We start from the raw sequence: 25,656 nt of genomic DNA, 5'->3' as shown, positions 1-25,656 counted from the left end.
CAAATTTCTTGGATTTCCCTGATATTTTTGTAACAGATATGGCACCCAAACAACATTGGCCTTTATCTACTATTTGCCTTATTCCAGTCTTTACAGAACAATGGTGCTGTGGTAGCGATGACTGGGGATGGAGTAAATGATGCAGTTGCATTGAAGGCAGCTGATATTGGAGTGGCGATGGGACAGACAGGGACTGATGTCTGCAAAGAGGCAGCAGACATGATCCTTGTAGATGATGACTTTAAGACAATAATGTAAGTTGTGCTTTCATTCCTGCCAATCATTAAGCAATAGAGTGCTGAATGTTTCACAATTAAACCAATGCGAACCAAAGGCAAATGTTTCCTAAAATAAGATCAAGAACAAGAATTGCTGGGAAAACCTAGCAGGTCAAGCAGCATCTATGGAGAGAAACAGTCAATATTTCAGGCTGATGACCTTTCATCAAAACTACAAACAATCCCTATGTATTTCTAGGTATTTTGAGTTCCAGTTTGGTTAAAATGAAGCTTTTTCTTATGTACCTTATCACCATGAAGAACAGAAATATGGTAATTAGGAGTAGAAGTAGGCACTTCAGCCTTTCGAGCCTGCTCCACCACTCAATCAGATCATGGCTGATCTCTTTCTGGTCTCAAATCCACCTCCCCACCTTTTTCCCATATCCCTTTAACCTGTTTTTTAAAAGTCAGAAGTATATCTATCTCCTTCTTGAAACCATTTAATGATTCGCCAGAGAAGGACCCATTTACCCAACCTTCTGCTTTCTGTCAGTCAGCCAATCCTCAATCCAATCTAGTACTCTACCCTCAATCTCACCTTCTGGATCAGAATCACCAACAATTATATCCAAAAAGTACAAAGGATCCTTGTTAGAATTTATAATTTACAGGGTTCTGTAATATCACAATAGCTGAAGTAGTGTTGAAGTTTACAGACATCTGCACACGTGGGTGTGTGCTTTTATTGGCCTGAGTTCCCAGCTCCCTCCCCTGACAAATCTTTTTGAATGTCTTTTTTTATATTCTTAGAGTGTGTGCTGTACATTAGTCATATACCACTTGCATGAAATTGAGATACAGGTTAGAATGCCTTATCATAAGCTATAATGTGCCTTATTGTAAGAAAAGAGGATAAGACTGCTGAAACACTTCAGAACAGAATTGCAAACTTTTATTTCTGCCTTTTCACCTGCCAGTTTGCTTTAAAAAAAGATTCAAAATTTGCGCACGCGTTTTGGCTTTTTTAAACCATAAATGGGACATTGTTTAATGTCAACAAAACAAAGGAGATAGTCATAGACTTCAGGAAGCATGGTGGAGGACATGCCCCTGTCTACAACAATGGGGACAAAATAGAAATAGTTGAAAACTTCAAGTTTTTACGTGTCCAGATCATCAACAATCTGTTTTGGTCCCTCTATGCCAATGCATGTTTAAAAATTAGAACCAAAACTTTCAGGAGTGAAATCAGGAAACAATTCTACACAGGCGGGGTGGTAGAAGTTCAGACCTCTGCCCCACAAATGATGATTGATGCTGGGTCTATTGTTAATCATACGTCTGAGATTGAAGGATGTTTGTTAACCAAAGGAGTTAAGGGACAAGGGCAAAGGTGGTTGTTGGAGTTAGTGACGGATCAGCCCTGGTCTTATTGAATGGTGGAACAGATGTGAGGAGATAAATGGCTGCTTCCTGTTCTAATGTTATTCCACTCATCAATATTGCACAGCTCAGAATGATATTGTGCTCAATTACAGAATAGTAATTATCTGGATTCTCTGTGTTAGCTCTTTGTAGAACAAAACACGTTTGGTTAACGTGTGTCAATACAAGTTGTCTAGTGTGTTAGCCATGTTAATTAATGTCAGACTTTCTATTCCAGGTCTGCAATTGAGGAGGGTAAAGGGATTTACAATAATATCAAAAATTTTGTGAGGTTCCAACTTAGCACGTAAGTTTAACCCAAGTCCATAACCTGAAGGAAATTTGTCACTGACGAGCTTACTTTTAACGTAATTAAATATAAAAATATTATATTTTAATTATTTAATTGCAAAAAAAGTCTTAAAGTTATGTTGAAAATTCCGTATTCTATGATAAAACATCAACTTACACTGCAATTCTGCACTATTTGATTTTTTTCCCCCAGGAGTATAGCTGCTCTAACATTGATTTCTCTCGCCACATTGATGAACTTTCCTAATCCACTAAATGCCATGCAGATTTTGTGGATTAACATAATTATGGATGGGCCACCAGCGCAGAGGTAAAAGGAAAAGTTTAGATTATGGATGAAATGTCTGTCTACTTGTCTGTTTGTATGTAGTGGTTGACCCAAGACCTTGTTCATGGTTAGTTGTAGGATGAGGGATTTATGAAATAGGCCACTAATCATCTGTCTGATCCCATCAGATTCTCCACAGCTAGTCTCTCTTTTCAAGCACAGCCCTTCCTTTACTTCATGATCCACAGTGTATGTCCTTCTCTTCAGCCTCAGTAAGGTCTTCCTCTCCTTTTTGTTCATCTGCCACAATAGGACTTTCGTCCTATCCTGTGAAGAGTCTTTTCTCTTTCCCCATTCATTGTGCTGAAATAAATGTCGTTTAGACTTTGTTAATCAGAGCTGGTCAGGCATTTTCCTCACCAGTTCCATGTCTCTTTGCCTTGCCTCGAGCTCCTTCATTTCTCTTTTGCCTGCTATCTACATTATCACTGCTCTTTTCACTGCCCTCAAATTCTTCATTCTTCTTCCCTGTCCTCTTCTCTCTCCTCTGTAACCTCCATCGCTTCTCTTTTCTGCCCTTTATCTCTACTCTTTCAGCTTTATATAGCCTCTCTCATTTATTTATTTCTGAAATACTTTCCTCTGCCTATTCCATGCACCTACTGCAATGGTGAGGCAGACTGAACTGCAAAAAAGACATGGGGAGATCAGGAGCAAGTGGATCATGGTGGGGAGAGGTGATAGGAACGTCCCCAAGTTTATAAGTAAATTCATGTTTTTTTTGTGTGCTGTACTACATTTTATTTTCACAGATTTATAGTGAGGTGTCTGCTTCCAAATATCGGAATGTAATTTAGTTGAATATGTTTGGTGAAATTATTTGAGGGCTGCAGGGGTAATTAACAAAAGGAGAAAAGCATAGATTTGAAACATAGAAAATTATATAATTTACAGACTCAAGACTCTTGGGGTTAACCTGATAATTAAGATTAAACTGCCTCCAATATGAAAACAACAATCAAAAGGGAAAATCTGATTGACTTTCATGCATTTGGTTCCCCTGCTGCACATTAAAACTGTTTTTTCAAATGTATATGTTTTTAATAAAGCAGACTTTGTGCCAATGTTCTCTCTATAAGCTCTTCAATCTTACAAGGCATCAACATGTTATTGCAGTAACATTCCGAATTATCTTTGCTTTGTTTTACGTCCAGCCTGGGGGTGGAACCCGTGGATAAAGATGTCATCAGACAACCTCCAAGAAATGTAAAAGACAGCATCCTGACCCGCAGTCTGATTGTTAAGATTCTGGTTTCTTCACTGATTATTGTTTCTGGGACATTATTTGTCTTCTGGAGGGAGGTATGAACCTGCTAGCCAAGTGCAGCAGTGAAGTCTATCTTTTCTTCTTAGTCAAAGCATGGGAGCAAAGTTGTCCTGTCTGTGTAAAATATTTTAAAATTACTAGCCGGTTAGATGCTTCTCTAAATTGGTAATCATAATTACGTTTTTAACAAAGATATTTTAAAAAGCATGAAACATGTATTAAAGAGTTAGTTTGATCTATGTGGTGAATTATTTTGTTTTGAGGATGTAATTTTAACATAAGCGTTAAAAATAGTGTGCTGGTAATGAGTTTTGTGTTTGTTATCTGTGTTTCTCAGTTACAGGATAATGTAATAACGCCACGCGACACAACAATGACCTTTACCTGCTTTGTTTTCTTTGACATGTTCAATGCATGGAGTTCCAGATCACAGGTAGGAAATGCAAGTCTTTTAACCAAAGTATATTTATTTAGTTCAGGCAGGCTGTGAGACATCAAAGGGAATTTTATTTCTTTCACGATACAAATAAGCTTGAGGACAGTTACGTAATGTGTCAATCAATCATTAATGAACTATGTTTATTTAAACTCTGAAACATAGCCAAAAAACCAGCATTATGAAGTTAGCACCAATCTCTTCCGTTGGTAAAATTGTCTTGAAGAGAAGCTTGTGTTTTCTGTGCCAAACACTTCTCCCATCGCTGTTTCCAAACTCTCGGATATCTTCAGGATACATTGATGGGCATTAATAAAGACAGTAGTTCAATATATATTGAGTATTGAGCTAAATATATGTATAGTTAATTAAAAGACGACTGTGTTAAGGCTGGAAATGCTTTTCTTAATTTCTCCCTTCTTCCCTTCCCTTCAGACAAAATCCATCTTCGAAATTGGGCTGTGCAGTAACCGAATGTTTTGTTATGCTGTACTTGGCTCCATCATGGGGCAGCTGCTGGTTATTTACTTCCCTCCGCTACAGAAAGTTTTCCAGACAGAGAGCCTCAGTATACTAGGTGAGAAACTACGCTTGGTTTTGAGCAGACTTCGCAGCCGGTTTCTTGACGTTTTCATTGTACTCGCAATTATAATACATCCATTTGTGTATTTAGCAGACTTGGTTGTGATTTGCCAATCTCCAATTTATTTTTACTAAATTTTTACTACAATGCTAAATGAAATTTGTAGGTTTAAGTAATTCTCTTTCATACTTTTCTCTTTTAGATCTTATTTTTCTGCTGGGACTCACTTCCTCAGTTTGCATCGTCTCTGAGATCATCAAGCGGCTGGAGAGACGGAAAGAGAAAAGCCCAAAGCAAAGTAAATCCTTTCTAGATGTATGATGCATATTGCATCTTGTAATTTATCGAACAAGATACTAGGTACATAATGACCTGGCGACGTGTTTGAAGGCTGAACTTTAAATTGACATATAATGGCACTCGTAATTTTAAAGGACTTAAAAGATGTGTTGAAAATGAGGACTATGAATTATCTCTTGATCTCCATCTGTTGGGATAGCACAATGCAAACCAGATGTGGAATTTTTCCCTGCAGACAGTGTGATTCGCTGCTTCAGTGTACATAATATTTTGCTTTCTGTATAGGAAAGACTCTGCAAATGGATGTGGTGTAGAGTCTGCATTACACTGGATAGAATGAAAGCCTTTTCTTTTCCTAATTTGAACACTATTATTTATCAATAAATTGTATGTTATTTTATATCTGGTGGTGTGGATTTCAATAGCATAAATTAGGTGTTCATATGCATTGGGCATTCCATTTATTCCACGATATAAGCCACAAAAGTAAGATGGCTGCAGCTCTTTTATTTTCTTAATATGAAATAATGTTAAAAAAATAAATTGCTGAAGTGCTTTTGTGTTCTTGTTTTTAAACCTTTTGAAGGTCTTGACCACTATAGAAACCATGGTTTGCAATCTAAAGGCTGTATCACAAGTGTATATATGTGTTTTAACAGAAAAAGTGCAAATGTGTACAGTTTTGTGTCAAATGAAGTCTGTGTTTGCCAGAGCATCGAATTGATCAGATATAACAGCCTGTACTGCACTAAATACAGAGTGTGCATTTTTGTTTTTTTTAAATACATGTTTATTCTCATTAGTAATTGAATGCATCTATTGTGTAAAGAGTGACGATATAAACATCGTCGCTTTTGCTAAGATTTGGCAAATGTAATGAAGACCAGAAATGTAGGTGATTTTTTTTTGTATTGAGCGATGGACACCATTTGTCAGGCTACATCTGTGATGGAATTGTACAGTGTATTTGAAAAATACAATTTGTAATTAAATGATCTTTGTAAGACTTGTCTCCTTTCTTGGGATGGGACATTTATCCCACTTTGCAATCTTTCAGCTGTGGAAACCTGGTTTCAATTCTGATGCTAAACCATGGCTAACATTGAATCATGGTAGCTTCCCTCCAATCTGAGTGCTGTTAATTAATTTGGCTGTTAAATAATACTGCAATAGACTGCACGATGTTGTGATCATTGTGCTAAATTTACTTTCATGAATGCTATCAATTGTAGCACAGTAAAATAATAAGTACCACTCTGCCCCCAGAGGCCACACAAGCTACCTCAATGCGCTTTTATCCCCTACATCATATAAATATTACTACCATACCCAGCTATCTTTTCCGGCTAACTGTGGGGTGAGCACCTTACCCACATACACAATTGATAGCTTTGTTTGCTCATTGAGTAGAGCAGGTTTGGAGAGCGGCATAGTGGTTCGCACTGCTGCCTCAGTGTCAGGGACCTGGGTTCGATTCCGGCCTTGGGTGACTGCGGAGTTTGCACGTTCTCCCCGTGTCTGCATGGATTTCCTCCGGTGCTCTGGTTTCCTCCCACAGTCCGAAGATGTGCAGGTTAGGTGGATTGGCCATGCTAAATTGTCCCTTAGTGTCCCAAGATGTGCAGCTTAATGAGCTTGGTGGAGTAAATGCGTGGGGTTACGAGGATAGGGCTGAGTAAGATGCTCTTTCGGAGAGTTGGTGCAGACTCAATGAGCCGAATAGCCTCCTTCTGCACTGTAGGGATTCTATGATGGAGGACCAAATCGCCAAGCAAGGAAGAAGAAGCAGGGTGACTGACTAGACTAGAGAAGCTGAGGTTGTTCATCTTGGAGAAGAGGAAGTTAAGGGACATGTAATGGAGATATTCAAAATGATGAAAAGTTTTGATGTGTTACATGAGGCAAAACTTTCCAGTGACAGGAAGGTTGGTAAGCAGAGTGCACAGATTTGAAGATACTTGGTAAAAGAATGGAAGGGTAAGTGACAAAGAAATTATTTGGTGGGAGTTCTTATTTGGAACACACTGCTGGAAAGTGTGGTATAAAGGAATTGAATACATAGTTTAGGGGAAGAGCAGGGGCCATTAGGATTAATTAAATGGCTCTTTCTAAGTGTTGACATGGGCACAGTAGGCTTTTTAGCCTGCTACTGTACTTTATCTGTCTAGAATTCTAAGTTCAGTCTTTTGGGAAGATAACCAAAAAGTGGATTTCTTAGCAACAGAAAACCTGAGCATTGTTCCAAAGCTTTTGATTCTTGTACTGCTTTCTTATATATATTTGTTTTTGGGATGTGGGCGTTAGCGACAAAGCAGCTTTTATTGTCCACCCCTAATTGCCCTTGAGTAGCTGCTAATAAGCCACCTTTGAACAACTGCAGACCATGGTGTTGTAGGTGCACCCTTCATGCTGTTAGGCTGGGTGTTCCAGGGTTTTGATCCAATGACAATGAAGGAATGAGACAATATAGTTCCATGTCAGGATGGTGTTTGACTTGGAGGGGGGAATTTACAAGTGGTAAATTTTAATAAAGCCTCAAGATGTTAGTGGTGCTTGGAGAATATAATACCTTCTAGCAATTTTATTAATGAACATGGGTGTACATGCAATAGTAAATAAAAACAAATAATGTTTAATTGCTGTAACTGCAATTCTAAGTGGGACAGATACAATTCTATAGCTTCAATGCCTTTGTGATCATCTTTGGAATTAGAAATAACTAGGAAAAAATGCCAAAGGATGGCAATTTGTAATAGCTCACCATTACAGGGATGTTTCAATGTACTGCAAGTAAATGTCTAAGAATAATCACCAGATATTGAGGCACATTGTCAGAGGGAAGTCTCTACCGTCTGAATCCTTTAGCGACGGTGGCACTGCTGACTCTCAGCACCAGAGACCTGGGTTCGATTCCTGGCTTGGGTCACTGTGTGGAGTTTGCACATTCCTCCTATGTCTGCGTGGGTTTCCTCCCACAGTCCAAAGATGTGCAGGTTAGGTTGATTGGCTGTGATAAATTGACCCTAGTGTCAGGGAGATCAGCAAATATGTCATGTTATGGGAATAGGGCCTGGGTGGGGTTGTGGTCAGTGAAGACTTGATGGGCCAAATGGCCTCATACTACACTAGGGATTCTATGATTTAAATTAAATCTCCCCCCTATTAAACCCAAGGGTGTACGAGCCTAGTCTACGTCCAGTCCTTATTGAAACCTTTCAGCGCTGGTATCATTCTGGTGAATCTGCACTGTAGCCCTTCCAAAGCTAATATATTATTTGAGGTGTTGTGCCCAGAACTGGATGCAGTATTCCAAATAGGGTCTAATCAGAATTTTAGACCACAAAACTTCAATCTCTGTATTCTAGCCCCCTTGCAATAAGGTCAATTTCTGTTTTTTAGATTTTAAAAAGATATCCTCGCTGAAACCTGTGTATTTTCTGTCTGTGGCTTGGAATGTTTTATATTAAAGATGCAATATTGGTTGTAGTTGTTATAAAAATCTCCCCTGAACCATTTTAAGCCATAACAATGTTATTGTAAAAACTTAATACTAAAAAGATTTGTTTAATTTTTACATGTTTTTTTTATTGAATATTATGTAAATCACAGTTCACATTCTCAACTCTTGTTTTGTCATTATCAACAAGCATAAAATTTACTCTTTGAAATTTTATGCTTTACCTAAAATCTTTCTGTCAGTTGATGAGGGGGTAAATGGTAATGGAGAAATTCAACAAACAGGAACATAGTGGCTTGAAATGGTCCAAGCTGCTGCATTTAATACAGCCAGATTTCTGCAACTCCTATCTTGTTAAAACCACCTCCCTACTGGATACGTTCTAATTCTTATGTTTACTGACCTTGAGTGAGTTTTTAATCATTTAACAACTTCCATCATCCACAGCATGAAGTATTTTTCAAGAAGCAATTCTTTTGTAAGCAAGTTTGTTTGATTTTGTGGAGAAAATTTGTTTCTTAGGTTATGAAGAACCATGGCACGTTGGACATTTATGCACACTAGAGCTTGGAATGCATTGACTCCTTGCTGTTTTGGAAACTGGTTTTATTTCTTGCAAGTAAATCAGCAAGCCAAATTTAATACGGTTGATGTAGGAATTCCTGACAGATGGAATTCTAAATCTTTTTGTTTTTATGAATAATGAAATTGTCTCAAACTTGGGGAAAGAGGCTGTAGAGAACATGTGAACTGGAAACTCCAATTAAACAGTGCAGAAACTAGCTGTTAATATTGGATTTAAAAATGTTAATACTGGTTTATTCTTGTGCCTGTATACTGTTAAGTTAGCTTCTTTGGTTTACTTGCCCCTAGAACATGGCATGAAGTTTATTTTTAAAAATCAAATATTTTATAAATGATGGATGTGCTGTAATGCATTGAGCATTAACAGTGTTCTGTCCCCACAAAATAAAAATCTTAAAACAAGATTTTATTCCATCTCTGTATATAATTAGATAATGGTTGCAACAACTCTGTTAATTCAGAATGAAAACTGTTGAGACTTTGGTGATAAAGAAAGATGTAACTTGGCTGGTATGACAATCTAGTACTTGTAAAATGAAAGCACTGAATAAAATATACTACTTCAGGATATTGTCCTGAAATTAGCCAACATAAATTAGTGATTTCTGCACAATGTTTAATGCATATCAAAGCTACTCTTTTCAATATTAAACCGTTTACTTGTATTTTACATTATAGTCTGCTGATCTAAAAGATGGAAGGCAACATTATAAACAGTTCTTCAAAATGTATCTCGTGTTAGATGTCAAATTAGCACAGTAATGTGGAAGGATGATGATGCTCTGATCATTTCACACCCTTTTAACCCCCCACTGGATCTTTATTTAACTGTAACCCCCACATGGTCTCAAGTTGGGATTGTCACTTCATGATAACTTGCAAACAGCTCTGGTTGCTTAATGAACTTAAGTCAATTGCCCATGATTCAACTCCTGGCCTATACTGCACCAGATAACACTGTTTGGATACTCAATCCCCAGCTGATGGAGAAAATGAAAAGGCTGGAATTGTGTATAACCGGTGAAAAGCAGATTTGGCTCAGCTTTGATGAACTGAGAAGTAGGCCAGTTTTAAATGGCAACTTACCTCATTTTGAAAAAGGAAATCTGCTCAGTGAGAGTTAATTGCCTTCAGGGAAGATGAATATAAATGTGCTTAGTAATTGGCTGGGAAGGGGGAGAGCAAAGTGTACAAATCACCACAACAAATTTTGAAAATATGATAGAGTGCTGGCCAAAATCTACATAATAGCAATGGAAGAAAACTAGCAGTTTATTTTACAGTAAATTTGGTTTGCAAGAAAAGGTCATGAGATTAATTTAGCCTACAGCTAAAATATTTGATGAGCTACTTCCCAAACCGATGGTTCTCGAACTTTAAATCCGAGCTAAACACTTCATAAAGCTGCTATATTACAGCAGCAATGTGCGCCTCTTGTCTGGTTAAGGAATTTGGCTTTGGGTTCTTTGCACAAACACACCAAATTTTTGAGCAACGTTGTCAATTTTATAGAAGTGATGCAAATTCACCATAAAATTAACTGCTTTTCTCTTTAAAGGGCAAGTTTAAAAACAAAATGGGTTGTGGTGATCTGACACTGACAAAGCTGTGCGCGATGCTGAGAAAAATGTCTCACATTCACTTTGTATTCGAGATTCCAAGTTTTTGGTGCTGCAAAGTAACATTGTGGTTTTACCCAAAATCCTCCACTGACAAGACTGCAAATTGGTTATTTGCATCAGTCCAGACAGGGGGCAGCTGATGCTCCTTGCTTGTTGATGATCCAGTTGAATCAGTTGTTTGTTTCGCCTTCAATTTGTCTCGAGACTTGGACTTTTTTTTCTTCTGGAAGAAGTCTGCTGGAATCATGGTGGTCAGTGCGTGCAGGAGCTCGTGGTAAACTTCAGCCGCAGTCAGAGAACCTCTCAGTAAATCCTCTGCAGCAACCTTCGATTTTAGCTCTTTGTACAAATTATGCACAAAAGAGCCACGATAGAGGCTTTTCAGGATAGAGAGAAAGAACAGATATGAGATGGAATTCTTAAAGGATTATGCAGGAAATCAACTTGGTTCATTCAAAAACTGATAGCATTGCTTAAAATATAAAACTTCTGATCATCAGCAGGCTTCAAAATACATTAGTAAAGTGAATATTTTTTCCTGGTAACACTAACGCAAGTTTCTTCCAGCACTGATCTAAGGCCGGTTAGGGTCTTGGGGACATTTCTTCAATCACAGAGAACATACATATACGGAGTCCCATGAATTGCAGAAATTGAAGAGAATTATTACAAACTGAAAAGCTGGAAGGAAATTGGTGACATAGTGGACAGTGAAGGTCATCTTGGATTGCAACGGGATCTTGATCAATTGGGCCAGGGGGCTGATGAATGGCAGGTGGAGTTTAATTTAGATAAATGCGAGGTGATGCATTTTGGTAGATCGAACCAGGGCAGGCCTTACTCAGTTAATGGTAGGGTGTTGGGGAGAGTTACAGAACAAAGATCTAGGAGCACAGGTTCATAGCTCTTTGAAAGTGGAGTCACAGGTGGACAGAGTGGTGAAGGCGGCATTCGGCATGCTTGGTTTCATTGGTCAGAACATTGACGACAGGAGTTGGGATATTTTGTTAAAGTTGTACAAGACATTGGTAAGGCCACACTTGGAATACTGTGTACAGTTTTGGTCACCCTATCATAGAAAGGATAGTGCAGGAAAGATTTACTAGGATGTTCCTGGGACTTGATGGTTTGAGTTATAAGGAGAGCCTGGATAGACTGCGACTTTTTTCACTGTAGCTAGGAGACTTGGGGGTGATCTTATAAGAGGTCTATAAAATAATGAGAGCGTAAATCAGTTAGATAGTCAACATTTTTTTCCCAAAGATAGGGGAATCTAAAACGAGAGGGCATAGATTTAAGGTGAGACGGGAGAGATACAAGGGTCCAGATTTTTTCTTAAAAAGCGTTTATAGACAGTTACATGGGTAAGATTGGTATAGAGGGATATGGATCCAATCCAGGCAATTGGGATTAGCTCAGTGGTAAAAACTGGGCGGCATGGACAAGTTGGGCCGAACGGCCTGTTTCCATGCTGTAAACCTGACTCTATAGGAAAGTTATCTATATGTGGCAGCCTTGTGTTTGTGCTGTGGTGTTTGACTTGGTATCAAACATTGTTTGGTGTGGTTCGGGCGCTCCACTCTGATATGGCAATCTCTGCCACACTTGCTGCAGAGGAAGGCGGTGGGCTGAGGTGGACGATTTGCTGACCTCTATTTTCTTAGCACATTCTTCTCAGTCAGCTGAGCCATTCGCTTCATTGCCCTTCCATGGCTGTCAGGAAATATGTTTAGTTGTCAGTATTACTGTTACTGACCAATTTCTAGTGCATATCTTAGAGCATTGTTTTGGAAAGGGTAGAGTACTTCTGCAATTAGACTGCTTTAATTATAAGTATGGAAATTGCTGCATCGTGGTATAATCTGTATTCCTATATTGTGCTAATCTGAGTTCAATCATAACTGTTTGCTCCTAAATTAGAAATCAGCATACTTAAAAGATATTAACCATATCCCACGGCCCTATTTTAGAATGATCCAGGACAGAAGGAAACTATTTTCCCTATCCATTCACCATACATAGAAACAACAGCAGGGCCTGTGCTCAATCCTTTTGCACCATTTGCTGGATCATAACTGATCCTAACCTCATTTCCATTTACTGGGCATCGATTCAAATCCATGGATACCTTTGCTGAATAATTTCTCAATTTAAAATAATTTCAATTCACTAAATATCCACAGCATTCGAGTGGAGAGAGTTGCACATTCCCACTCCCCATTTAAATTTAAAATCACCAATTTCCATTTTCTGAATTATGATTTTGCCATTCCATATCCCAAACATCTCATCTTGGTGAAAAAGGAAAATGCAGCCATCTCACCGTTTTTGGCGATTCTTTGCTTTCTGATGAGCAACTCAGACCAGTGGCAATAGATTTTTCGTTTTAAGCAAAGGCCATTGACACCTCCATCAAATCTCTTGCCCTGTGTTGCTGTTTTCTCTAGTCAATGCTCCTTATTAAAGAGCTCTCATCCAAATATTAACACTCTTGCAGCCTTGATAACCCTCCTAAAATAAGGTAAGCAAAACTGAAAAGTAGGGATTCTGCAGCCCCATTTTTGGCAGCAGAAAAGCTGGTGGGGGTGGAGAATCAGCGTAAAAACGCTGTAGGATTTACCCCCCCCCCCCCCAATGATGGACTGTGGTTCCTGCCATGTGAGGTCAGGAACCCTATTACCATACATTTAAATATTAGTGGGCCTCTCTGCCTCCCTCATGTCACATCAGCAGGGTTTACAGCAGATTCTGACAAACAGGGACCTGGTGGAGGACACCCACCGGGGACACGCAGGTACACAGAGCCCCCGGGGGGGTAAAGGGTCATGCCCAGGCAGTACCAGGGTGGGGGGCACTTCCTTTTTTATTTTTTGATCAGCCTAGGTTGCTGAGCCTGCCCCACCAACATGATGTCACGGGGCCGCCACTTCCATTTTTTTCCTCTGTTTGAAAATATGGCAGGGAAACCTGGTAAAAGACAGTTGGCGGCTGCTCTCTGCTTTTCCCAACGGAAACAACACTTAGAAAAAATATCAGAAAATTCCGTCTCATGTGCATAAGCTTAGCATTAACTCTGTCATTGTACGCTACACTTTTATTTAGAAATCAAGGATCCTGTAAGTTTATTTACAACTTTACCTCATTTTTAAAGATTTCTGTAACTGAACACCAGGGCCGGAATTCTCCCGTCCGCCACGGGGATTGTAGTGGGCAGAGGTGGACCATGCCTCCCACCCACTACAATGTCCAGTGGCCTCGGGTGAGATTCTCCGGTTTTGAGGTGAGCGTGGCTGGAGAATCCCACCCCAGGTGTGTACCATAACATTTTTAACCGTTTAGTGTGCATGCTTTTTCCTTCCTCCCTAAATATATCACCTAATTTCTTCGCATTAAATTTCATCTGCCATCATGTAGCCCAGTTACATCATGTAGAATAGTTAAAGTGTAATTTTAATTGGGGAAGACAAAGCTGAAGGAATCTGAAACCAGTTATTTACAGGATAAAATAACTACTCTGTACTAATTGCATGATCATTTTCTTAACCTTATATTTAGACTATTGCAATATTTTGAACCTGCTGTTTATAGTGTAAATTCTAGTGACAAGACCACAAGTTTCTTTTATTCTTTCATGGGATGTGGTCTTCACTGGCTAAGCCAACATTTATTGCCCATCCCTAAATGCCCGAGAGGGGGCGGTGAGTTGCCTTCTTGAAACTGCTGCTGTCCAGGTGGTGTAGGTACACCCACAGTGCTGTTAGGGAGGGAGTTTTAAGACTTTAATCCAATGACAGTGAAGGAATGGCTGCTGTATTTCCAATTCAGGGTCGTGTGGGGCTTGGAGGGGATCTTACAGATGAAGGTGAGTTTTTGTTCAGAGAAGGGGGGAGAAAGTGCTGCACCACAATTATTGTACCTTTTAACCAAATTCACATGTTATAGAGGGAAGAAGCACGTAGAGCTCATTTATCACTAATAGCATTTGCAGGCAATTCAATACGAATTATATTCACACTTATCTACCAACCAAACTCTTATTTCCCGGAATCTAAGGGAGTCAAAAGGCTTTATCCATTTTTTAGGTGAGTTGAACATTAAGCTGGCATTTAATAATCCTTTGTGATCATACAGTTATTTAGAATTAGCTTGTACATATGTCCTTACCATTTAATATCAGGTACTGGAAGGGGACAGCACAGGAGCTGATTTAGGTAGATTCCCATTAAGAGACAGCTCTGCCACTGACAGAATACATGAGCCACATCCAAATCCAGATTTACCATCTGCTGCTTACGTGGTCTCAGCTGGCAGAGTCTGTCATACACTATTCTGACACTCCTCTCCACAGAGCTGCTGTTATCTAGACAAATTTAAATGTAAACATAATTAGTCATGCCCTCCAAGTTCCTCAGCAATTACTTGTTAGATTTAACATTTCGGTTCACAGAAGCAGGCCTGTGCTGCTGCAGAATATTCAAGATTCCCGAAATGCACGTGAGTCTCTGAATCCCTGTGACTGCTTCTGGGACAGCCATCAAAACATTCTCCTAAGAATTAAGTCAGGTCCACCATTTAACATTAACCCTTGTGCCAGAACATTGGTCTTTTTAAGTAAAGTTGCAAAAAAATGAATTCTGTAAGATTTTCCATGAAGTGATTCAAAATTATTCAAAATGTCCTAGATTTGACTTTGGCCAGGGCAACAGGCAGGCTAACAAACTGGTTTTTGTCGTGTGAAAGAAAGAGGGAATCAAATTGCTTTCCGTGCTGCTGCAAATGCCAATTCTTGCACAGCCCGGCTAGCTCATTTGATACTAAATGGGACTCTTAATGTCATTACCTTGAGCCCCACATTGCACAATTTTGTTTTCAAATGTAGTTTTTTTTATTCCTTGCAAAGAGAGGAGGATGTTGAGCCCCTCGAGCCTGCTTCGTCATTTATTATGGCTGATCTGATAGGAACCTCAAATCGGCATCCGACCTACCCCCCAATAAATTATCTCTACCTACCGCTGACTTAATATTCAAAGATTCTGTTTCCATAACCTTTTCAGGAAGAGAGTTCCAAAGACTCTCAACCCTCTGGGTGCCACTTAATCTCTGTTCTAAATGGGTGACCCCTAGTTCCAGATTATCCAACAAGAGGAAACATCCTTTCCTGCTCCACCTTGTCAAGATCCCTCAGCATCTTATATGTTTCAATCAAGTTGCCTCTTACTCTTCTAAACTCCAGCGGATACAAGCCCAGCCTTTCTAACCTTTCCTCGTAAGACAACCCACCCATTCCAGGTATTAGTCTGATAAACTTTCTCTGAACTGCTTCCAATGCATTTAAATCTTCCATAAATAAGATGACTAATATTGTACACAGTACTCCCACTGTCATCTCACTAATGCCCTGCACAACGAGCTCCTGACAATTCCTCTCTCAATAAATGATAATTCTATTAGCTTTCCTAATTACTGTATACTGGCCTTTTATGATTCATGCACTAGGATACCCAGATCCCTCTGCACTTCAAAGAACAAAGAACAATACAGCACAGGAACAGGCCCTTCGGCCCTCCAAGCCCGCGCCGCTCCCCGGTCCAGGATTGAATCCTGAATCCAGGATCCCCGCCCAATTTTCCAGCCTATCTACATACCAATATCCTATCCACCGAGCTGTCCCTCACAGCTACGATGCTTTGTTCATTACAACCTATTAACTCACCCCCACCCCCCATTCCAGACCATGTGATCTCCAGGGAGAGGCGAAAACCCAGAGTGAAAAACCCCAGGGCCAATATGGGGAAAAAAAATCTGGGAAATTCCTCTCCGACCCCCTGAGGCGATCGAAACGAGTCCAGGAGATCACAATGGCCCTGATCGGAAAATGCTTCCCAACCCTAGTCATTTCCACTTCCACGAACACCATATGAATTCCCTGCCCCCGAGACAGGTTCCCAACTATCCGCAGTCTCGCTCTGTACTGGCACCAGCAAGATGATCATAGAATGAAGCCTTGAAACGAGAAACAAGGAACAATTAGCCCGCGCCGCTCCCTGGTCCAGACTAGACCACTCTTTTGTATCCCTCCATTCCCACTCCGTTCATATAGCTGTCTAGATAAGTCTTAAACGTTCCCAGTGTGTCCGCCTCCACCACCTTGCCCGGCAACACATTCCAGGCCCCCACGACCCTCTGTGTGAAATATGTCCTTCTGATATCTGTGTTAAACCTCCCCCCCTTCACCTTGAACCTATGACCCCCTCGTGAACGTCACCACCGACCCGGGGAAAAGCTTCCCACCGTTCACCCTATCTATGCCTTCCTTATTTTTACTTTTTAATTCAAAACACAGAACAATTGTGATGAATAAAGGCCCTTGTCACAAGTACACAAATTATAAACAGCGAACAATGACTACCTGGGAGAGCCCAGCCAAAGAATACATTTGCAGAAAACAGTAAGAATAAAGTACAGGAACAAGTCCTTCTGCCCACCAGGCCTGAGCTAATATGCGGTTTCTATCCCTGTTCGTCTCCCGTTCATATGCCTAGCAAGATACACCTTGAATGTTGCTGACGTGCCTTCCACCACCTCCGCTGGCAGTGCGTTCCAGGCACCCACCACCCGATGTGGAAAAAAGTTCCCCGCACATCTCCCCTAAACTTACCACTCTCACCTTAAACCTATACCCTCTTGCAGTCACCCTTTCCACCTTGGGAAAAAGCCTCTGACTATCCACCCTATAAATACCTCAGACGCCATCTCCCTAGCCCTACATTCAAACCTGGAACATCTGGATAACAAGGACACTTGAGTCAGACTCCTATTCATTGACTACAGCTCAGTCTTCGATACCATTATCCCAACAAAACTCATCGCCAAACTAAGATAAGGACACCAAAACTGCACACAATACACCAGGTGTGGCCTCACCAACACCCTATACAATTGCAGCAAAACATCCCTATGTTCAAACCTTTTCGCTATGGAGGCCAACATACATCATTTGCCTTCTTTACTGCCTGCTGTACTTGCGCATATACTTTCAGTGACTGATGCACAAGGACAGCAAGGTATCCACCTCTCTCAACTTACATCCATTCAAGTAATAATCTGTCTTCCTATTATTGCTACCAAAGTGAATAACCTCATTTATCCACATTATATTGCGTCTGCCATGCATATGCCCACACACTCAGCCTGTCCAAATCACGCTGAAGCGTCTTTGCATCCTCCTCACAGCTCACCCACCCCCTAACTTCGTTTCATTGGCAAATTTGGAGATAATACATTCAGTTCCCTCTTCCAGATCATTTATGCGAACAGTTGGGGTCCTAGCATAGATCCCTGTGGAACCCCATTAGTCGCTAACTGCCAATCAGATAAAAACTCATTTATGCCAACTCTTTGCTTTCTATCTGCTAACCAGCTTTGTATCCATCCCAAGACAATACCTGCGATCACGTGCTTTAACTTTATGTTATGTAAGACCTTGTCAAAAGCCTTCTGAAAGTCTAAATAAACCACATCCACTTGTTCTCCTCGGTCACCTCTACTAGTTACATCCTCAAACATTTCCAATAGATTCATCAAGCACGATTTCCCTTTTGTAAATCCATGCTGACTTTGTCTGATTATATTACGGCCTCCCAAATGCTGAGTTATGAAATCCTTGATAATGGACTTTAGCAACTTCCCCAATACGGACTTGAGGCTCACTCACTCTACCACCCTTGTTGAATAGCAGAGAATCTGGTGAAATGGTGCAATGACAATAATCCCTCCTTTAATGTTAGTAAAATGATGGTCATTGACTTCAGGAAGCATAGTGGAGGACACGCCCCTGTCTACATCAAAAGTGATGAAGTGGAAATGGTCAAGAGCTTCAAGTTTCTAGGCGTCCACATCAACAACAACCTGTCCTAGTCCTTCCACACCGCCAGCTATAGTTTAAAAAAACACCAACACCTCTACGTTCTCAGGAGGCTAAGGAAATTTGGCGTGTCCAACATAACTCTCACCAATTCTTACAGATGCACCAAAGCTTGGTATGGCTCCTACTCTGACCAGGACCGCAAGAAACTACAAAGGGTCGTGAATGCAGCCTAGTCCATCACGCAAACCAGCCCCCCATCCTTAAACTCCATTTACACTTGAAGCTGCCTCGGAAAAACAGCCAGCATAATTAAGGACTCCATGCACCCCGGACTTACTCTTTTCTTGGTGGCACAGTGGTTAGCATTGCTGATCACAGAAAGGAAGATATTCTGATGAGAAAGTTATCAAACACTGAACATAACTCGGCGACACTTCCCGCTGCCTCAGAAAAGCAGCCAGAACTCCACACACCCCGGACATGCTCTCTTCCACCTTCTTCCGTCAGGAGAAAAATACACAAGTCTGAGATCATATACCAACCGAGTCAATAACAGCTTCTTCCCTGCTGTCATCAGACTTTTGAATGGACTTACCATATATTAAACTGATCTTTTTCTACACCCTAGCTTTGACTAACACTATATTCTGCACCCTCTCCTTTCCTTCCCCCCATGTACTCTATGAATGGTATGTTTTGTCTGTATAGTGCACAAGAAACAATACTTCTCACTGTATCCCAATACACGTGATAATAAATCAAACCAAAACTCAAATCAATTTTGGAGACTTCTATCAGGTCACCCCTCAGCCTCCATCTTTCCTGTGAAAACAATCTGAATTTATCCAACCTCTCATACCCAAAACTCTCCAGACCAGGCAACATCCTGGTAAACCTTTTTTGCACTCCCGTCCTAATAGTGTGGCGACCAGAACTGCACGCGATATTCCAAATGCAGCCTTATAAGTTTTATACAATAAAGCGTTAAGATATAATATTAGACAGAGTTTGTTCTTCAAAGTTTTTTTTGATGGCATCAGCAAAAAGGTTCTAATTAAAAGAACAATACCCTGATGTATTTCTGATGAGAATTTTAATAATTAGACGAATGAACAAAACATTCTGGGAATCAGTTAATCCTAACATGGCCCAGTTTTAATTTACTCCCGAATAATAGGTTTCAGTCTGCATTTCAAAACTTAACTGAGACTAGCGATAAAATGAGTTATGAGACATCAGCTGTACTTAAAAGCATCTTTCACTTTGTGACTGACACTGCCTCTGCGCACGTGCAGGAAGTATGAACAACCCTTAGTGTTACAGCACAAATGAACAGCCTAAGGATTGGCAATCCGTTCCACAACTGTCAATAATGTAACAAAGGAGTGCCAATTCCACCACAAATAAGTTTGTCATCTATTTTATCCAGGACAGGGAAAAGTGAGAACAGGTGGTGAAAGGAAGGGACTGATTCAGATCACAAAATCAGTGTAGTAAAATTGTAAAACAAAATCGATATCATATGATGCAGCATTAATTTATCACTGACGTGCATGAGATGCATTTGGAATGTCGCAGGCAGCAAATGGGAGGACAACTGAAGCACTCATCATCAGTGCCCAGCTTAGGTAGGGTGGATGTATAGTACCCAAGATTGATTTTATCCCAAGGTGGTCATGTATTCACAGTCAACACCAGCCTGGGAAGTTGGCTGAGATTAAGGTTCATAGGCTCTGTGAAGATAAACCTAAGGAAATGTGGCACGTCCATCACAGACATGCACAAGAAAGTGGAGTTAGTTAAGGGCTTAATTAAGAAAGCCCACCAACGTCTCTACTTTCTTAGAAAGATAAAGAAATTTGGCATGTCAGCTACGACTCTCACCAACTTTTACAGACGCACCACAGAAAGCATTCTTTTGTTTGTGTTTATTCATTTAAGGGATCGGAGTGTCACTGGCTGGACCAGCATTTATTGCCCGTCCCTAACTGCCCTCCATTTCAGAGGGCATTTGAGGGTCAACCACAATGTTGTGGCTCTGGAGTCACGTGTAGGCCAGACCGGGTAAGGACAGCGGATTTCTTTCCCTAAAAAGGACATTAGTGAATAAGATCGATTTTTACAACAATCGACAATGGTTTAATGGTCATCATTAGACTTTTAATTCCAGATTTCGGATTGTATCTCAACTTGGTATGGCTCCTGCTCTGTCCAAGACCGCAAAAAACTACAAAGGATTGTGAACAAAGCCCAGTCCCTCACACAAATCAGCCTCCCATCCATTGACTCTGTCTACATTTCCCGCTGACTTGGAAAAGCAGCCAGCATAATCAATGACCCCACGCACCCTGGACATGCTCTCTTCCACCTTCTTCCATTGGGGAAAAGATATAAAAGTCTGAGGACACGTACCAACCGACTTAAGAACAGTTTCTTCCCTGCTGCTGTCAGATCTTTGAATGGACCTACTTCATTTAAAATGATTTTCTCTACACCCTAGCTATGACTGTTACACTATATTCTGCACTTTCTCCTTTCCTTCTCTATGTATGGTATGTTTTGTACAAGAAACAATACTTTTCACTGTACACTAATACATATGACAATAATAAAATCAAATCAAATAAGAAATACCTAGGGAACCATCTCAAGTAGTGGTGGCATTTCCTTTGTAACAACAAAATGCAGGCAGCTAGGGACAAAAGGTCAGCTAGAAAGACTAGGCAATCCCAACAAAAACGATAATTCATCCTTGCTTGCACTGTGAAAAGCCATTCGGGTCTGCAGTCAGGCTCCGCTGTCATATTCAAACTCATAAATGGATGCCTCCACGCATATGATTTGTTTTACATAGTTTCTATTTACCTGGCTTGTGTATTAATTTATGCAGTTCTCCAGTTACAATGCAAAGCAGCAAAGCCTGAAGATGATGCAATGTCACTCTGGGTTCAACATGGACTACCCAGGAGCAGGTTACGGCAACTGTTAACTGCAGGTGAGCTGGCAAGGCCAGCACATCAGATTTCGCGCTCAGGATGTCCAGTAGAAAGTTGATTCTGTCTAATGTGGAAACCTGCAAAAGATAACATGCTAATCAGGATTCTCTAATAAATCAATCCAAACACACGGTTACAGCTCAGAAGGAATTGTTAATTAACAGAATGGCTTACTGCCTAAATACTGTGGAGGATGCAAATCTGAAAGAGAAACAAAATACTGGAGATTTACTTAAATATTTTTTAAAAAGTGGAAGATGAAAAGAATTTTTTTCTGAGGCTCGGGAGTCCATTGAACTCTCTTCCCCAAGAGTGATAGAAGCAGAGTCAATGAATGTTTTTTAAAAGCAGAGGTAGATTCTTGTCTAACAAGGGAATCAAAGAGTAGCGGGGTCAGGCAGGATAGTGGCGTTGAGGCAACAGTCAGATTAGACATGATGTTACTGAATGGCGGAGCAGGCTCAAGGGGCTGAAAAGTCTACGAATTTGTATGAAATACTCAGCAGATCTGGCAGCATCTGTGGAGATAGAATCAGAGTTCACGTTTCATTGTCTCTCTCCACAGATGCTGCCAGATGTGCAGAGCACTTTCTGGATTTCTTTCCCCCCCAATATTGCCTGGAATTTTCCTGCCAATCTCGCTGGTGGGATTTTCTGGTCCTGCTGATGGCAAACCCCTACTGCAGGTTTCTCGCTGGTGGTGGGAAAATGGGAAAACCCGCCAACAGCGCCGGACCAGAAGATCCCACCACTCGACCAATGGCGAGCCACCTCCACGAAACACACGACAGGAGACCCCGAATCTGACACACAAATTGGCAAGAGTGTTAACAAAACACATCTAAAAGCCGAGAGTTTGAATGAGGAATTTTTAAAGTTATAAGATATAAACCCCGTGATGAAAGCAGAATTTGCAGAAACCTGGACAATTTCAACAAGTACTTCACATGAATTTAAAATAGCTGAACTTAACTTAAACTGGACACTCGCCAAATTTCAAAGTCTAGACTGGTGCGCATTTCCATACAATTCTGTTTTTGGTATAAGGTACAAATGATACGGGAAATACGTCAATACAAAACTAGATGTTGGCTGTGTAAAATGTAGGGGTGTCACATGAAGTTAGGCTAACTTGTCTCAACTCAAATAGAGGTGGATCCACGGGTAAAAGAGCCTGTTATTAGGCACAAGATGTCAATCTCACACAGAAATACTGTTGGATGCGTGGCTTTCAAAATAAAAATGTCACGTTGGTGAGTGAAAGTAGGAAACTTTAATTTGCACATAGGTGAACAGTGGGCAGCAATCTGGAGAACCTGATACAGTGAACAGAGCTGAAATGAAAGATATTTCAGACACAGCTTTGATGCAGGTAATTTTACCAAAAAACTCTAAAGTTCAAGAAATATTGCGATCAATGCAGGGGTGGTTATGACTTAAATAAACCTCCCTCCACACAAGTCAAGTATATGGCATTGTGTAAAGGTTTATTTATTGTCACAAGTAGGCTTACATTCACACTACAATGAAGTTACTGTGAAAATCCCTAGTCGCCACACTCCGGCACTTGGTCGGGGTACACTGAGGGAGAACTTAATATGGCCAATGCACCTAACCAGCATGTCTTTCAGACTGTGGGAGGAAACTGGAGCACCCGGAAGAAGCCCACGCAGACACGGGGAGAACGTGCAGACTCTGCACAGTGACCCAAGCCAGGAATTGAATCCGGGTCCCTGGCGCTGTGAGGCAGCAGTGCTAACCACTGTTCTGCCGTGCCGTGTGTACCTTCGTATTGTATACCTTCAGTTCTTATATTCCGCTTTATATTATATGTGTACACTCACCTCGGGTAGTCTTTGCAAAGAATAGATTTCATTTGAGTTAAATCTTTTCAGCACCACTCGAACACTAGTTTTTCTCAGTGTTTGCTCGTGTCGATCGAATTCCTCCACACAGTGCACTTTGCTGTATTCCTCAGTGCCCACCTCTCCCGACATGTTGCTCAACACATCTGTTATGTCAGGACAAGGCTCGTTGGTATACAGCAGCAGTCCGTACATAACCTGGCGAATATGCAACGAGCACCTATTACTGCTGGGTCTGCCTGCATTCTCCACCTGGGTTTGCAAAAACATCCTCTTTAAGATCAAGCAGTCACTAAGAAATGGGGCCAACTCTCCTTTGATCAGAGCAAGGCACACCCATTCGGGGGCTTTGCTGGCCAATGCAGTGGGTATGTGGGGTCTCACATCTCTATTCTGAAAGAACTTTGCAAGATCCACTTCGGAGGGGGTATATTCATCCATCAGGGAGTACAGAACTTTGCGGACCTCTTCGCGTTCGTTTTGTTTGAGGTATGTCAGAACATTTTCAACAGCCTCCTTTGCATCAGTAAATCTGGACAGCCAGCTGAGGAGCCCTTGAATCCGCATGTTTTTCCTTCCCGTGGAAGCAGAAGTCCTTGCATGGCAACGAACTCGAGCAAAAAAGGTCTCCAGGGAAGAAAGGTTCACGTAATCGTTGCCATTCAACACCGCAAATAGAGGAAGAAGAGCTTTGTTTATGTGGCTAAAATGATTGCAGAAATTCTCAATGGAGAAACACTGGACTGAAAGGTAGGAGCCGGGGTGGTCTTTATGAGTAATTATGTTTCGCCATTTAAAGTAATTGAGGGGACAATAACCAGCCTTCAAATCAAAGACACAGAAGTCACTGTCTAGTGAGAGAACAGGGCAGGTCCACTGATTAGCGAGAGTTACAATGTCACGGTCTGCTTCCGAATGACACTGGACAAAAGGCACTTGCAAATGCATTAAAACTTGCTTAAAAACCTCTGGGCCGAGCAGCGGCAGTAACGTCCCGCCACCACCTCGCGAAATAACGCGTGCCTTTTGGATTTTCTCCCTGGCACGCTGTTTGATAGTTTCAAACTTCTTATCGGTACAGTCACATCCACCATCAAACACCACATATGGTGTAATGTTGCAGAGAGACAGGGCTTCAAAGAACTTGCAGATGAAGTCAGTAAACAAATCATATTCACCTCCGTGCTTCAGATCAAGACCAGAGTCAAAGTAAAGTCTGTGAAATAAGTTATTGCCATCGATTACAATTTTTGTATTTTGCAACTTGACGTTATTAAAAAATGTACGATTTTCTCCAATATAGGTCATCAATCCGTGGATACCCATGTTAATGAACGAAAGGCTTCACCCTAGGTGATAAATACAATAAGTTGAACTGATTAGGTCATATAAGAACATTGTATGGAGCTCATTTAGTAACTTAAGCAAAGTCCAAAGTCACTGTATCAATCTATATTGGCTCAGCTTTTTACATATTGAAGGTCCTACCACAACTAAACAAAAGTTAGAAGAATGTTACAACTTTCTTAATGCCTCTCCCATGAAAGCAGCCACTCCTATTCGCCTCTGGCTCCGGCAGATAATGCAATACAAAAGAATGCAAGCTGTCCAATCATAATGCCCGTGGTAACTCATTCATTGTAAAAGTCGGTGCGGTGATCAAAAATTCTAGGTCAGTCTCCAGTGAGCCTGTCACGGCTAACATGATGCACATTTGACTGCTTAAGCAAATTAATAACTTAAACTGATCTACATTTTGCCCAGACTGGGTCTGTTGTGGTGCCATCCACCTTGTGGTATTTTACTGAGGGCACACTATCCACTGAACCCAATTTAAAAAGTGCAAGAAACATCAACATTTTGTATTTATTTAGCATCTTTTGCCCAGAAAAACAACTCAAGGCACCCCAAAAGACATCAATCCAATGAATGGGACTTGAAAGAGGATACATTCTGAGGCTGTATAAGGCTCTGGTCAGACTGCATTTGGAGTATTGTGAACAGTTTTAGGCCCCGCACCCAAGGAAGGATGTGCTGGCCTCGGAAAGGGTCCAGGGGAGGTTCACAAGAATGTGCACTGCACCTTAGAAAGGATATATTGGCTGCAAAGGGAACATGGTGCATATTCACCAGAATGTCACCAAGGTTAAATTACAAGGAGGGATTACATAAATCAGGCTTGTACTATTAATATGGAGCACAGAAAGTTGTAGGGTGGGGGTGATTCCATTGAGATTTTTGGATTTTAAACAAATTTTGTTAGAGTAGATAGGAACTGTTTTCACAGGTGAAGGAGTCCAGGACAGGGAGACATAACCGAGAAATCAGATCCAGAGTATTGGAAAGGATTATAAGAGATAGGATTTATAATCACCAAGAAAGGAATAATTTG

The 25,656-nt window shown here is 40.8% G+C and overlaps 2 protein-coding genes across 2 annotated transcripts in view; one reads left to right on the top strand and one right to left on the bottom strand.

Moving 5' to 3' along the window:
* Nucleotides 1-5,875, top strand: part of atp2c1 (ATPase secretory pathway Ca2+ transporting 1) — an 85,664-nt gene extending 79,789 nt beyond the window's left edge. Inside the window, exons 21-27 of the mRNA XM_078199766.1 lie at nucleotides 88-254; nucleotides 1,885-1,953; nucleotides 2,152-2,268; nucleotides 3,441-3,588; nucleotides 3,891-3,986; nucleotides 4,425-4,566; nucleotides 4,775-5,875. Coding sequence (XP_078055892.1) covers nucleotides 88-254; nucleotides 1,885-1,953; nucleotides 2,152-2,268; nucleotides 3,441-3,588; nucleotides 3,891-3,986; nucleotides 4,425-4,566; nucleotides 4,775-4,893 — 858 coding nt within the window. The 3' untranslated portion in view covers nucleotides 4,894-5,875. The remainder of the gene's footprint in view (nucleotides 1-87; nucleotides 255-1,884; nucleotides 1,954-2,151; nucleotides 2,269-3,440; nucleotides 3,589-3,890; nucleotides 3,987-4,424; nucleotides 4,567-4,774) is intronic.
* A 1,552-nt stretch (nucleotides 5,876-7,427) lies between these two features.
* On the bottom strand, nucleotides 7,428-24,607 carry aste1b (asteroid structure-specific endonuclease 1b). The gene is made up of 4 exons (XM_078199778.1): nucleotides 23,244-24,607; nucleotides 21,269-21,476; nucleotides 14,701-14,896; nucleotides 7,428-10,913 (listed from the first exon to the last, which is right to left on the bottom strand). Exons 1-4 carry the CDS (start codon nucleotides 24,588-24,590, stop codon nucleotides 10,607-10,609), a joined length of 2,058 nt encoding a protein of 685 aa, XP_078055904.1. The 5' UTR covers nucleotides 24,591-24,607; the 3' UTR covers nucleotides 7,428-10,606.
* Nucleotides 24,608-25,656: the final 1,049 nt, after the last annotated feature.

The sequence above is a fragment of the Mustelus asterias genome, chromosome 2, assembly GCF_964213995.1.
Source record: "Mustelus asterias chromosome 2, sMusAst1.hap1.1, whole genome shotgun sequence".
Lineage (NCBI taxonomy): Eukaryota > Metazoa > Chordata > Chondrichthyes > Carcharhiniformes > Triakidae > Mustelus > Mustelus asterias.
Note: the sequence above shows the minus strand (reverse complement) of the source record. Positions and strands in the feature narration are given on the sequence as shown.